This window comes from Macaca fascicularis, chromosome 20, assembly GCF_037993035.2.
Source record: "Macaca fascicularis isolate 582-1 chromosome 20, T2T-MFA8v1.1".
Taxonomy (NCBI): domain Eukaryota; kingdom Metazoa; phylum Chordata; class Mammalia; order Primates; family Cercopithecidae; genus Macaca; species Macaca fascicularis.
Genome location: NC_088394.1, coordinates 28,882,332 through 28,895,040, shown reverse-complemented (window position 1 = coordinate 28,895,040; position 12,709 = coordinate 28,882,332). Strand labels below are relative to the sequence as shown.

The 12,709-nt window shown below is 48.9% G+C and overlaps 1 protein-coding gene across 10 annotated transcripts in view; it reads right to left on the bottom strand.

Annotated features, from left to right (window-relative positions):
* SRCAP (Snf2 related CREBBP activator protein) overlaps positions 1 to 12,709 on the bottom strand; it is a 45,287-nt gene that overhangs the window by 13,975 nt on the left and 18,603 nt on the right. For 5 of the 10 annotated variants that reach the window (XM_045381540.2, XM_005591674.5, XM_005591676.5 and 2 more), the window contains 9 exons: positions 11,246 to 11,382; positions 10,969 to 11,155; positions 7,097 to 7,266; positions 6,448 to 6,713; positions 5,950 to 6,237; positions 5,140 to 5,304; positions 4,678 to 4,863; positions 4,193 to 4,459; positions 2,341 to 3,839 (listed from right to left, as the gene is read on the bottom strand). In XM_045381540.2, the coding sequence (XP_045237475.2) occupies positions 2,341 to 3,839; positions 4,193 to 4,459; positions 4,678 to 4,863; positions 5,140 to 5,304; positions 5,950 to 6,237; positions 6,448 to 6,713; positions 7,097 to 7,266; positions 10,969 to 11,155; positions 11,246 to 11,382 (3,165 nt within the window). Of the gene's footprint in view, positions 1 to 1,108; positions 3,840 to 4,192; positions 4,478 to 4,677; positions 4,864 to 5,135; positions 5,305 to 5,949; positions 6,238 to 6,447; positions 6,714 to 7,096; positions 7,267 to 10,968; positions 11,156 to 11,245; positions 11,383 to 12,709 lie in introns of those variants that run through there. The other 5 variants (XR_012428803.1, XR_012428804.1, XM_005591675.4 and 2 more) reach the window with 5 other exon arrangements.

Below are 12,709 nucleotides of genomic sequence, written 5' to 3'. Positions count from 1 at the left end.
GCCGGGCGCGGTGGCTCAAGCCTGTAATCCCAGCACTTTGGGAGGCCGAGACGGGCGAATCACAAGGTCAGGACATCGAGACCATCCTGGCTAACCCGGTGAAACCCCGTCTCTACTAAAAAATACAAAAAACACTAGCCGTGCGAGGTGGCAGGCACCTGTAGTCTCAGCTACTCGGGAGGCTGAGGCAGGAGAATGGCGTAAACCCGGGAGGCGGAGCTTGCAGTGAGCTGAAATCTGGCCACTGCACTCCAGCCTGGGCGACAGAGCAAGACTACGTCTCAAAAAAAAAAAAAAAAAAAAAAAGAAAAAGAAAATATTAAGAATACAAAAAAATTAGGTGGGCATGGTGGCACATGCCTGTGATCCCAGCTACAAGGGAGGCTGAGGTGGGGTAATTGAACACCTCAATGACCCCAACCTCAGGCAGAGGTTGCAGTGAGCCAAGATCATGCCAATGTACTACAGCCTGTGTAACAGAGCGACACTCCTTCTCAAAAAGGAAAAAAGGCCGGGGGCGGTGGCTCAAGCCTGTAATCCCAGCACTTTGGGAGGCCGAGACGGGCGGATCACGAGGTCAGGAGATCGAGACCATCCTGGCTAACACAGTGAAACCCCGTCTCTACTAAAAAAAATACAAAAAACTAGCCGGGCAAGGTGGCGGGCGCCTGTAGTCCCAGATACTCGGGAGGCTGAGGCAGGAGAATGGCATAAACCTGGGAGGCAGAGCTTGCAGTGAGCCGAGATCCGGCCACTGCACTCCAGCCTGGGCGACAGAGCAAGACTCCGTCTCAAAAAAAAAAAAAAAAAAAAAAAAAGAAAAAAAAAAAATATATGGACTCAAATGTGGAGAAACTGGAATCCTCACAGACTGCTGGTGCTAATGTCAAATGTTGCAGCCACTTTGGAAAAGTCTGGCAGTTCCTTAAACAGTTAACACCTAGTTACAATATAACCCAGCAATTCTTCTCCTCAGTATGTATCTAACAGTAACCGAAAACACCTGTCCATACAAAAACTTGTACATGAAATGTTCACAACAGCATTGTTCATAATAGCCATAAAGCAGAAGTAATACATGTTTCCATCAACTCAAGGAAGGATAAAATGTGGTATCCATACATTATTATTCAACATAAAAACAAATGAAGTACTGATATATGCTACAACACAATAAACTTCAAGGAACATTAATCTAAGTGCAAGATGCCAGTCACAACAGACCACGCATTATACATTATGACTCCATAGGCAAAACTAGAGACAAAAAAGTAGGATGGTGGTCATTCAAGACTAGGAGGGATGGAGGGATTGAAGAATGCTAGCTAACAGGTGCAGTGTTTCTTTTTGGGGCCATGGAATGGTTCTGATTCTGTTGATGATTGTACAACTCTATAAATATATTAAAAAACTATTATACAGTTTAGGGCCAGGCGTGGTGGTTCACACCTATAATCCCAGCATTTTGGGAGACCAAGATAGGAGGATCACTTGAGGCCAGGAATTCGAGACCAGCCTGATCAACACAGTGAGACCCCCATCTCTATTTAAAAAAAAAAAAAAAAAGCTATTGTACACTGTAAATGGGTAAATTGGATAGTATATGACTTACAGCACAAACTGTTAAAAAAAAAAAAAAGTGGCAAGAGGCTATTATCTACTTGCAGAGCAATCAAAATTCAACGTATCATCCAAGATGGGGGAAAAAAATTCAGCACAGACTACACGTCGTCACTCTTTTCTCCCTCTACTCTCTACTTCCAACCAGCCATGACCAACCTAGCGGCTGGTCAGGTAAAGACCAAAGGTGGAGTCAATGGCAATGGTGGAGGGTGGGGGAGTAAGCGGGAAGCAAAGACTAAGCAGCAGCTCTGATTATAGTGGGGAAAACCCAGAGGGCCTGGAGGGACCCACTGGACCTTCCTTCTCCTTAGTTCTGGGTTACTTAAGCTGAAACTGTGAGTTTAACTCAACTACTACACAGACATGGGCCTATATACATAGTACAGGAAAGAAATGGCTACCAGAAATCATAAAAGGGACAGAGAAGAGTTCCTTTTACTGCCCATTTATTACCATGCAGGTTAAAAAACGGGAAAAGAGGCCGGGCGCGGTAGCTCACGCCTGTAATCCTAGCACTTCAGGAGGTCGAGGCAGGCGGATCATGAGGTACACACCCAGGGAAGAGAAGGGACTTGTCCAAATGTCACTCAAGTACTTGGTCCATAACATTAAGCTTTGTAATTCACCAGGTTAAATGTGACATCATTGTTCCATCCACCCTACCAATACTCCAAAGAAACTCAACTTCCTGTTCCCTCTTGAGGAAGTAAAACTTACCAGATAAAAAGGGGAACGAGGTGGTGGGGGGGGCTGGCGTCGAGGCCGGGGGCCACCAAACGAGGTAGCAGTGGAGGGAGGGCTGGGGGGATCAGAGCGCAATGTCAGTGTGTCAGGCTCATCCTTGGAAACAGGCAGCCGGGATACCATGGTGACAGGCAAGGGAGCGGCACCAGATGCCGAAACCGCAAGGGAAGATGCCTGGGAAGCTGGGGACTGTGTGGAGGCTGGGGCCAGCGCCAAGGTCTGAGCTGCAGCCGGGCCCAGGGTAGGAACTGGGGCGGGGCTCAAGGTCAGTGTCTGCACTGAAGCTGGGGCCAGGAGTGAAGCAGATGACGATGCTGGAGCCAAAGTCAGTGTGTGAGCTGCGGCTGGGCCCATCGGAGAAGCTGGAGCCAGAGGAGGTGCTGGAGCCAGAGACAGCGTCTGAGTTGGACCCAGTGGTGGTCCTGGTGCCAAAGACAGTGTCTGGGCTGCAGTTGGTACCAGGGATGATGCTGGAGTTAATGACAATGTCTGAGTTGGAAAGGGTCCCTGGGGGTTCCCCGTGCCCAAAGAGAGTGTCTGAGATGGAGATGAGCCTCCAAGAGTGGGTGCTAAAGCTGGGGCTAGGGCCAGTGTCTGTGTAGAAGCCGGGCTCGGGAGAGGTGATGGAACCGGGGCTGGTAGCAAAGTTTGAGTTGATGATGAAGCCAACGCAGGGGTTGGAGCTGGTACCAGTGAAGCTGAGGCTAAAGAGGTTCCTGGAGTAGACGATGGAGCCATAACTGGAACCGGAGTCTGTGATGAAGCCAGGACAGGAGCAGGACCTGGCGATGGTGCCAGGACTGGAAGAGGAGCCAGAGGAGGAGCTGGAGAAGGAGCCAGAATTGCTGTCTGTGGAGATGTCATAGGAGCCAGAGGAGTGGCTAGAGCCTGAGATGCAGAAGATGCTGGAGCCAGAAGGGAAGCCTGAGCTGGAGCTGGATTTGGTGCTGCCGGAAAAGGATTGGCCAGAGCTGAAGCTGGCACCAGGACAGGTGAGCATGCTGGGGCCACGGTTGAGTTCAACCCTGGAACATGTGAAGAGGTGGGAGCCAACAACAGAGGGTGACCAGGTGTCTGAGATGAAGACAGGGACGGAGCTGTGGCCAAACCTAGACTCAAGGCTGATGCTGACGGGGAAGCACCAGATGGTGCCAAGGATGGAGGTCCAGGAGCCGCTGGGACAACAGGTGCCAGTGGTGGAGTCACACTGGTCAACAGAGCTGGGCCCGAAGCGGAAACAGGCAAGGGGGCTGAGATGGGGATGGTGAGTGGAGCCGAGGCTGGGGCAGGAAGTGTGGTGGGGACAGAGATGGGGAGTGAAGATGACGCTGGAACTGAGACTGTAGAGGACACAGGACTAGCAAGAGGAGAGGAGTTGGGAATTGGCATTGGAGAAGAGGCTGGCCCAGGGAGTGAGGATGGCACATGGAGGGGAGAAGAGATGGTCAAAGGGGCAGTTCCGGGGGTTGAAGCTGTGGAGAGAGAGAATGAGTTAGCCCCAGAATAACTTCCTGACCCTTTCCTGACTCTGTCCCACCTTTCCCTTACCCCCAAGCTTCCCATTTCCCCGAAGGCATTCACTCCCACAACATGAAGTCAAACATCCAAGTAATCTGACAACTTTAGATTTTCTTTCCCTCCAAGATTCCAGCAAATGTATCTTGAAATTAGGTCAGGGCTCAGGCAGCCCAGTTCTGGGGCCCACTACAAATCAAGGCAGTATGCTGATATGAAGAAACTTGCACTAAAACTAAGAAACCTTCGGGCAACCCCATCTCATCTCCATTCCTGGCAAGGATTTCTGGCCTCAGCCACCTGGACTCACCACTGACTTCAGGTGAAGGACTGTGGACCAGCTTGAGAAGAGGCCTCACCAGAGTGGGTGTGGGCATGGGGGCTCGGGCAGTACCCAGAGTAGGTGTGGGTAGCCGGCCAGGGGTTAACGTGGGGCGTGGATTCAACACAGCTGGAAGCCCAGAGCTCGGAGGCCGGGGTGCTGGGGCCAACGGAGGAACAGGAGTCAGTCCATCCCGAGGGGCTTGTCTCACTACAATCTTCACCACGCCTGTATTATTCACCATGGTGGGTGGCACTGCAAGAGGAAGCTACACTGAGAGGAAGGTAGAAAAGAAACAAGAGACCCAAAGGATGGAAGAAGTCCAGGGGCAGGAGAAGGTGGCAGACAGGTATCGTAGATATTCGTAAGGGAAAACAACACTAAGGAAAGGCTGGACAGACAGTAGCCCAGCGCATGCCTGGAAGGACCAAGGCCAGCAAGGGCTAAGGAATTAGGAAGGCCAGGAGCCTCACCCTGGTTAGCAGCAAGCGGAAGGCTGAGGCCAGTGGGGGCAAGGGTGGTGCTGGGGGTCGAAGAAGGCAGCACAGAGACAGGGGTAGGGCCAGGGGTCGGGGCCACGGCCTGGATGAGGGCCACATGGGCAGGCTGGCTGATGAGGTGGTGCTGCCCCCCTGCTGACACGAGGTGCACCACATTCCCTGGGTTAAGGGAAGAGAGAAAGAGAGAGAGAGAAGCAGCTATCAGCCTGAGGAGGGCAGAGGCAAGGCAAGAAGAGAGGGAAAGAATAGAGGGAATAAATTCTCTAGAATGACCTCTTCCCTATCTTTATCCAAGATCCCTCCAACCATGCCCGTTGGCCCCACCCACCAAAAGCTTGGGAAAGAAACATTAAGGCTGACATTTAAAAAAGTCACAAAAACAAAGAGACAGGGAAGAGGAGGAAAAAGGCAGGACAGGGGGTGGGTTTTACCTACTTTGCAGCGGGCGGGGCTGCCCCACAGCAAGCTGGCGCACCTGGGCACCAGTCAGTGTCAGCTTGTTGCCCTGGATTTGGAAGGTGAGAGGTTTGCTTCCCCCTGCATTAGCCACTGGACGTTGTGCCAGTGAGGCTAACTGCCCGATGCTGACCACTTCACCTGCTAAAAACAGAGAAGGCCTTATTGTACACAAGGTTCATCCTGCTCAACACCACTTCACAGACCCCATGAAGCACACCTCTCCCCCGAATGTCCAGTCCAACCAACCAAGCCTTTCCCACAATTTACTGTGTCCCAACAAACTCAGTCTCCACCTACAGCCTTTGAGCTTTTGATGTGCTACTCCTTCCAATCCCATTTGCTTAGCAATCTCCTTTATATTCTCTAACACGGCCTGCCACAAGACTGAGTTAACCACCACCCTCTGCTCTACACTGCCCTTTTACCCCAAATACTTTTCTACCGCTAGGCTTACCACTATTTATTCACCTATGTGTCATCTCCCTATGTCAATTCCTTAAGGGCTCTTAATTATGATCTAACAACGTCTGGTGTAATACCTAACATGCTAGCTGCCTCAATTTTTTTTGACACAGGGTCTTGCTCATGATTGCAGTGGCCCAATCATGGCTTACTGCAGCTTCCAAACTCCTGGCTCAAGCAATCCTCCAACCTTGGCCTCCCAAAGCGCTGGAATTATAGACATGAGCCATTATGCCTGACCCGGCTGCCTAAAATTTGATGCTGTCATAGTCCTGAGCTTTCCTCCCATCTCAAGTCCCTCACCACAGAGCCCTGGGAACTTACAGGGCAGGCGAGCTTGCATATCGGGAGATAGAATGAGGCGCTGTGGTGCAGGAGTCGGAACTGGCACTGCTGTCGTGGTAGCAGTTGCCGTGGTGGTAGAAGTGGTGGTGGCAGCAGCAGGAGGGAAGGTGTAACCTGGTGGCACTGTCAGGGGCTTCAACAGGCTAGAGGAGCCTGGAGGTGGGGCTGGGCTCAGGCGAACTGGGGCAGGTGGTGTTGGCTTTAGGGACAAGGTTGGCGTGGGAGGCCGTGAGGTCCCACTCAGGACTCCCAGGGGGGATGGCAACACTGCAGACACAAAGCAAACACCTGTCAGATATACCCTGACTAAAGCCTTGGCCTGGTCCCAGAAGCCTCCATCCTCCCTTCCAGCCCATCAAATACTAGAACCCTGTCCCCAGCCCAGCTCCTCAAACCCTTTAATTTCACTACTTCTTCCTCAGTCTGAACAACTTTTCTGAAGCACCACGCATCATCCTTGGCTCCCCTTCAACTCACCCTGAGTGAGAGAACCACTGTTTGGCTGCAGTGGAGGCAAGATGACAGGGCCAGGAGGCCGAGATGCAGGAATAAGCGGGGGCCCAGCAGGTGAGGCTGAAACCATCAGTGGTGCTGGCAGCACTGAGGGGGCTGGGCCAGGGGTGGGCTGGGCTGAGAGCTCAGGACCTGGAGGGGGTCGAACCGGGACAGGGCCCAGGGGCGTCCGTGGGTTGTTCACTACGACCACTGTCCGGCCTTCTTGCTTAGGTACTGGCTGCAGCATCCTATGAGGAAAAATTTAGGGAGTGGGTAGGGAGAAAAGGAGAATAAGAGGTAGCAAAATCAAAGAAAAGAAGAAAATGAAGCAGGGAGACAGATTATAAAAGCAAAGGAAAGGAAAGAGACCCAAAGGAGAAAGAGGAATAGGAATTTAAGATAATCAGAAAGCACAAGACAGACAGAATGGGAGAAAAAGTGACTAACACAGAAGCCCAACCCAGCACCCTCTTCTAGTTATTCTCTCCCCGATTCCCTCCACGTGTCTGCACCCATCCCATACAAATATTCCAGCCTTGTATCCAACTCTTTTCTTCCCATCCCAGGCCCCTCCGGCCAGCTTTCAGCCACTTATTCTAGGAACCATCCCCTCATTCCTTAGTCCTTGTACCTGTTGACCTTCATCTTGACTGGCTTGGGCCGGGGTGGGGGATCAGGAGCAGTAGCCACCTCTAGCAGTACCCGGCGAGAGAGGCGGTGCCGGGGCAGAAATGTGTCTGTCTCATATCGAGAGACACGACCTTCCAGGCCAATAAGGTCAAATCGACCCATGTCTATCCGCTGCCACAAGAAAGAACACAAAGCACAGTCACAAAGAACAAAATCACACATCCTTTGAAATGTAGATGTAGCTGGAGGCGATTATCCTTAAGTGAATTAACACAGAAACAGAAAACCAAATACCACATGTACTCAGACACAAGTGGGAGCTAAACATTGGGCACGCATGAACATAAAGATGAGAACAAGACACACCAGAAACGACTGGGTGAAAGTGCTGAAAAACTACCTGTTGGGGACCATGCTCACAACCTGAGTGACAGGATCAATTGTACCCCAAACCTCAGCATCATGCAATATACCCCATGTAAAAGACCTGCACATGTACACCCTTACTCCAAAATAAAAGCCTGGGCGTGGCGGCTCAAACCTGTAATCCCAGCACTCTGGGAGGCCAAGATTGGGGAACTGTGTGACCCCAGGAACTTGAGATCAGCCTAGGCAACATAGTAAGACCCTGTCTCTACAGAAAATAAAAAATTAGCCAGGCATGTTAACACGCACCTGTAGTCCCAGCTACTCAGGAGACTCAGGCAAGAGGATTGCTTGAGTCCAGGTGGCTGAGGCTGCAGTGAGCTATGATCATGCCACTGCACCCCAGCCTGGGCCACAGAACAAGACTCTGTCTCAAAAGAAAAAAAAAGTGAAAAAATAAATAATAGGCAGGGCACTATGGCTCACACCTGTAATCCTTCTACTTTAGGAGGCCAAAGTGGGCAGATCACTTGAGGCCAGGAGTTCGAGACCAGCCTAGCCAACACGGTGAAACCCCATCTCTACTAAAAATACAACCAGAGTGGTTGTGCACACCTGTAGTCCCAGCTGCTCAGGAAGCTGAGGCACAAGAATCGAGAATCACTTGAACCCAAGAGGCAGAGGTTGCAGTGAGCCGAGACTGCACCATTGTACTTCAGCCTGGGTGACAGAGTGAGACTCGGTCTCAAAAAAAAAAAAAAAAAGTAGTAATAACAACACAATGCACAGTGTCAAAGATGACAATTTTACAATAATTTATTGGATATGATGCCAAAAGCACAGCCAACAAAAGAAAAAAATAGATAAATTGGACTACATCAAAATTTGTAACTGAGGGCCGGGTGCAGTGGCTCACGCTTGTAATCCCAGAACATTGGGAGGCCAAGGCGGGCAGATTACCTGAGATCAGGAGTTCCAGACCAGCTGAGCAACATGGTGAAACCCCATCTCTACTAAAAATACAAAAATTAGCTGGGCATTGTGGCACTCACCTGTAGTCCCAGCTAGTTGGGAATGAGCCAGGAGAATCACTTGAACCCAGGAGGTGGAGGTTACAGTGAGCTGACACTGCACCACTGTATACCAGCCTGACCAACAGAGTGAGACTCCATCTCAAAAAAAAAAAAAAAAGGGGGGGGGGTGCCCAGGCACAGTGGCTCATGCCTGTAATCCCAGCACTTTGGGAGGCCGAGGCAGACAGATCACCTCAGGTCAGGAGTTTGAGATCAGTCTGGCCAGCATGGTGAAACCCCATCTCTACTAAAAACAAAAATTAGTTGGGCATGGTGGCACATGCCCGTAATCCCAGTTACTGGGGATGCTGAGGCAGAAGAATTGCTTGAACCCGGGAGGTGCAGGCTGCAGTGAGCCGAGATCGCACCATTGGACTCTAGCATGGGCAACAAGAGTAAAACCCAAAAAAAAAAAAAAATTTAAAACGAGGTGTGGTAGCTCACGCCTATAATCCCAGGGCTTTGGGAGGCCAAGGTGGAAGGATCACTTGAGACCAGGAGTTCAAGACCCATCTACGCAACATATCAACACCCGATCTCTACAAAAAAATTAAAATAAAAAATAAAAAAATCACTCAAGTATAGTGGTACATGTATATAGTTTCAGCTACTTGGCCCAGGAGCTTGAAACCAGCCTGAGCAACATGGTGACACACCATCTCTATAAGAAAACTAAAAAAAAAAAAAAAAATTTGGCCGGGCGCGGTGGCTCACGCCTGTAATCCCAGCACTTGGGAGGCCGAGGCGGGTGGATCACGAGGTCAGGAGATCAAGACTATCCTGGCTAACACGGTGAAACCCCGTTTCTACTAAAAATACAAAAAACTAGCTGGGCGTGGTGGCGGGCGCCTGTAGTCCCAGCTACTTGGGAGGCTGAGGCGGGAGAATGGCATGAACCCGGGAGGCGGAGCTTGCAGTGAGCCAAGATCACGCCACTGCACTCCAGCCTGGGAGACACAGCCAGACTCCATCTCAAAAAAAAAAAAAAAAAAAAATTAGCGAGGCCGGGTGCGGTGGCTCATACCTGTAATCCCAGCACTTTAGGAGGCTGAGATGGGCAGATCGCGAGGTCAAGAGATGAAGACCATCCTGGGAAACATGGTGAAACCCCATCTCTACTAAAAATACAAAAATTAGCTGGGTGTGGTGGTACGCGCCTGTAGCCCCAGCTACAGGAGGAGGCTGTGGAGAATTGCTTGAACCTAGGAGGCAGAGGTTGCAGTGAGCCAAGATGGCACCACTGCACTCCAGCCTGAGGTCAGAGCGAGACTCCGTCTCAAAAAAAAAAAAAAAAAAAAAAAAAAACAGGCATGGTAGTGCATACCTGTGGTCCCAGCTAGTCAGAAGGCTGAGGTGGGAGGACTACTTGAGCCCAGGAGTTCAAGGTTGCAGTGAGCTATGATTGTATCACTGAACTCTAGCCTTGGTGACAGAGAGAGACCTTGTCTCAGAAAAAAAAAAAAAAAAACCACCAAAAACAAGTGTTTGCGCATCAAAAAACACTATCAACAGAGTGAAGACAACTCACGGAATGTGACAAAATATTTGCAAGTCATACATCTGGTAACGGGTTAATTTCCAAAGTATATAATGAAGTCCTACAGCTCAACAACCACCACACAAACACCCAAAATAAACACGTCTTCAATAGACATTTATCCAAAAATATAGACAAGGGGCCAATGAGCACATGAAAAGATCCTTGACAGCCCTCATCATTAGGGAAATGCAAACCAAAACCACAATGAAATACCAATTCACACTCATTAATATGGGTGTAATAAAACAAAGAACAGGTAATGGCAAGGATGTGGAAAAATTAGAACCCTTGTGCCCTGCTAGGGTGGAAATGTAAAACATGCAGCTACTATGGAAAACAGTGTAGAGGTTTTCCCAATATGCAGAAATCGAATTACTGTATGTTACAGCAATATTCCTTTTAAGTAAATACCCAAAGTAAAAAGCAGAGATATTTGTACATCCATGTTCACAGCCTTATTCACAAGAGACAAAAGGTGGAAAGAATCCAAGTGCCCACTGATAGATGAATGGATAAACAAAATGTGATGCAAATGCTCCCAGACTTATGATGAAGTTACATCCCAATAAACCCTCAGCAAATCGAGAATTTAATGCCCTTTAATACCCTTGACAAGCCCATCAAAAAGTAAAAAACTGTAAGCTGAATCATTCTAAGTCCAGATGCTCCTCAATTTACAATGGGGTTACATCCTGATAAATTCACAGTGAAGCCAAAAAAATATTAAGTTGAACCATCGTTAAGTCACATGACTAGAGTACAATAAAAATAAGGGAATGATACTTAGGGGAGTAATAAGGATGCAAAAGTCAGACCCCAGTCTAACGAAAAGAGGTACATGGTTGGGGTAATGCCAATAACCTTTATATTTCACATTAATGGAATCATACTTACCTGGAGGGGATGGACATCCGTGGCCCTTAGCACCAGAGAGGCGGTGCTGAAGCAGATGCCTGGGGTGATGAAAGGGGAGGTAACCGGTCGAGGGTCGAACAGATTTGGATGATTGCAAACTTTTCTCAGCTGCATCAAAATGTTGATGACGCTCATGAAATGGCCTGTGGCTAGTGTCTCCTTAGTTCTAGGGAAAGAGGAAAAATAAATGGGACGCCCTAACAGCCACCTACACTTCAATCTCGAGTCCCAGGGCCCACCCTCCTTCCTTCCTTACGTGGTTTGTGCCATGAAGTCATCATAGAGACAGCGTTGACGCTTGGAGAGCCTGCAGCGGATAACATGCTCATACTTTTTGGGCATCTGCTTCTCAACATCCACCTTAACTCGGCGCAGTAAAAAAGGCCTCAAAACCTAAAAGCAAATTAAGCAGGAGGCTAAACAGGAGAACTCAGGCACCAAACCCCAGCCTAAGCCCCTCAGTAAACACGAATGGAGCCATACGGCACACCATATCAGACACCAACCACACAGAGATGAGTCAACTGCAAGCCCTCAAGGGATCTGCCGTCTGCTGAAGGAGACAGACACAAAATGATACCACGACATAGGAAGTGATATAAGGAAGCACTGTGGGCAGACCAACTATGCAGGAGAGAAAACTCAAACTAGATTTTGAGGAGTGATTGTAAGTTTACAAGATGATGCAAATAAATCTAGAAGATGAGGAGAACAGGGCCGGGCGCGGTGGCTCACGCCTGTAATCCCAGCACTTTGGGAGGCCGAGGCGGGCGGATCACAAGGTCAGGAGATCGAGACCACGGTGAAACCCCGTCTCTACTAAAAATACAAAAAATTAACCGGGCGCGGTTGTGGGCGCCTGTAGTCCCAGCTACTCGGGAGGCTGAGGCAGGAGAATGGCGTGAATCCGGGAGGCGGAGCTTGCAGTGAGCCGAGATCGCGCCACTGCACTCCAGCCTGGGCGACAGAGCGAGACTCCGTCTCAAAAAAAAAAAAAAAAAAAAAAAAAAAAAAATGATGAGGAGAACAAAAACTGTGGCCTTGACGGGAAATAAAACGAAAGGCAAATCTGAAATCTCAGAAGATAAAATCCGATAGGACACAGTCATCAATGTCTACAGTGACATGGAAGAAGGAAGGGAGGTAAATGAAGGAAAAGTAACAGTTAAGGAAGACTTCCTGTTTTCTAGCTTAGTTTACCAAATGATAGTGATTGACCAAGATGGCCTTATAACAGGCTATAAGGCCAGAGATGTCTGGCTTAGAACAGTGTTGAGTTCAAGAGGAACTTTCAATTAATGATACCAAATCAGAAATCTAAATACAGGTCAAGTGATCTAGAAAGTCAAGGACTTTTAGCACAGACTGGAGAGTCTTTATCACATAAGAAATAGTCAAAGCTTTAGGAACGAGAAGGCCTGTGAGATATGTAGACTGAGAAGACAAAAAAAGTAAAGATTGGAATGCTAAAAGATGTTGTGATTTAAAAGCTGGGCAAAAAAGGAGAGCCAAAGAAGACCAGAGAGAGAAACACCAACAATATGAAGTTGAAGAAATCCAGGTAAAGAGAAATCCAAGCAGGGACCAATCAGCAGTACCATTCTACTCAAAGACAATAAGGACAAAAACATCACCATAAAAAAAAAAAAAAAAAAAAAAAAAAAAAAAAAAAAACAGGCTGGGAATGGTGGCTCACGCCTGTAATCCCAACACTTTGGGA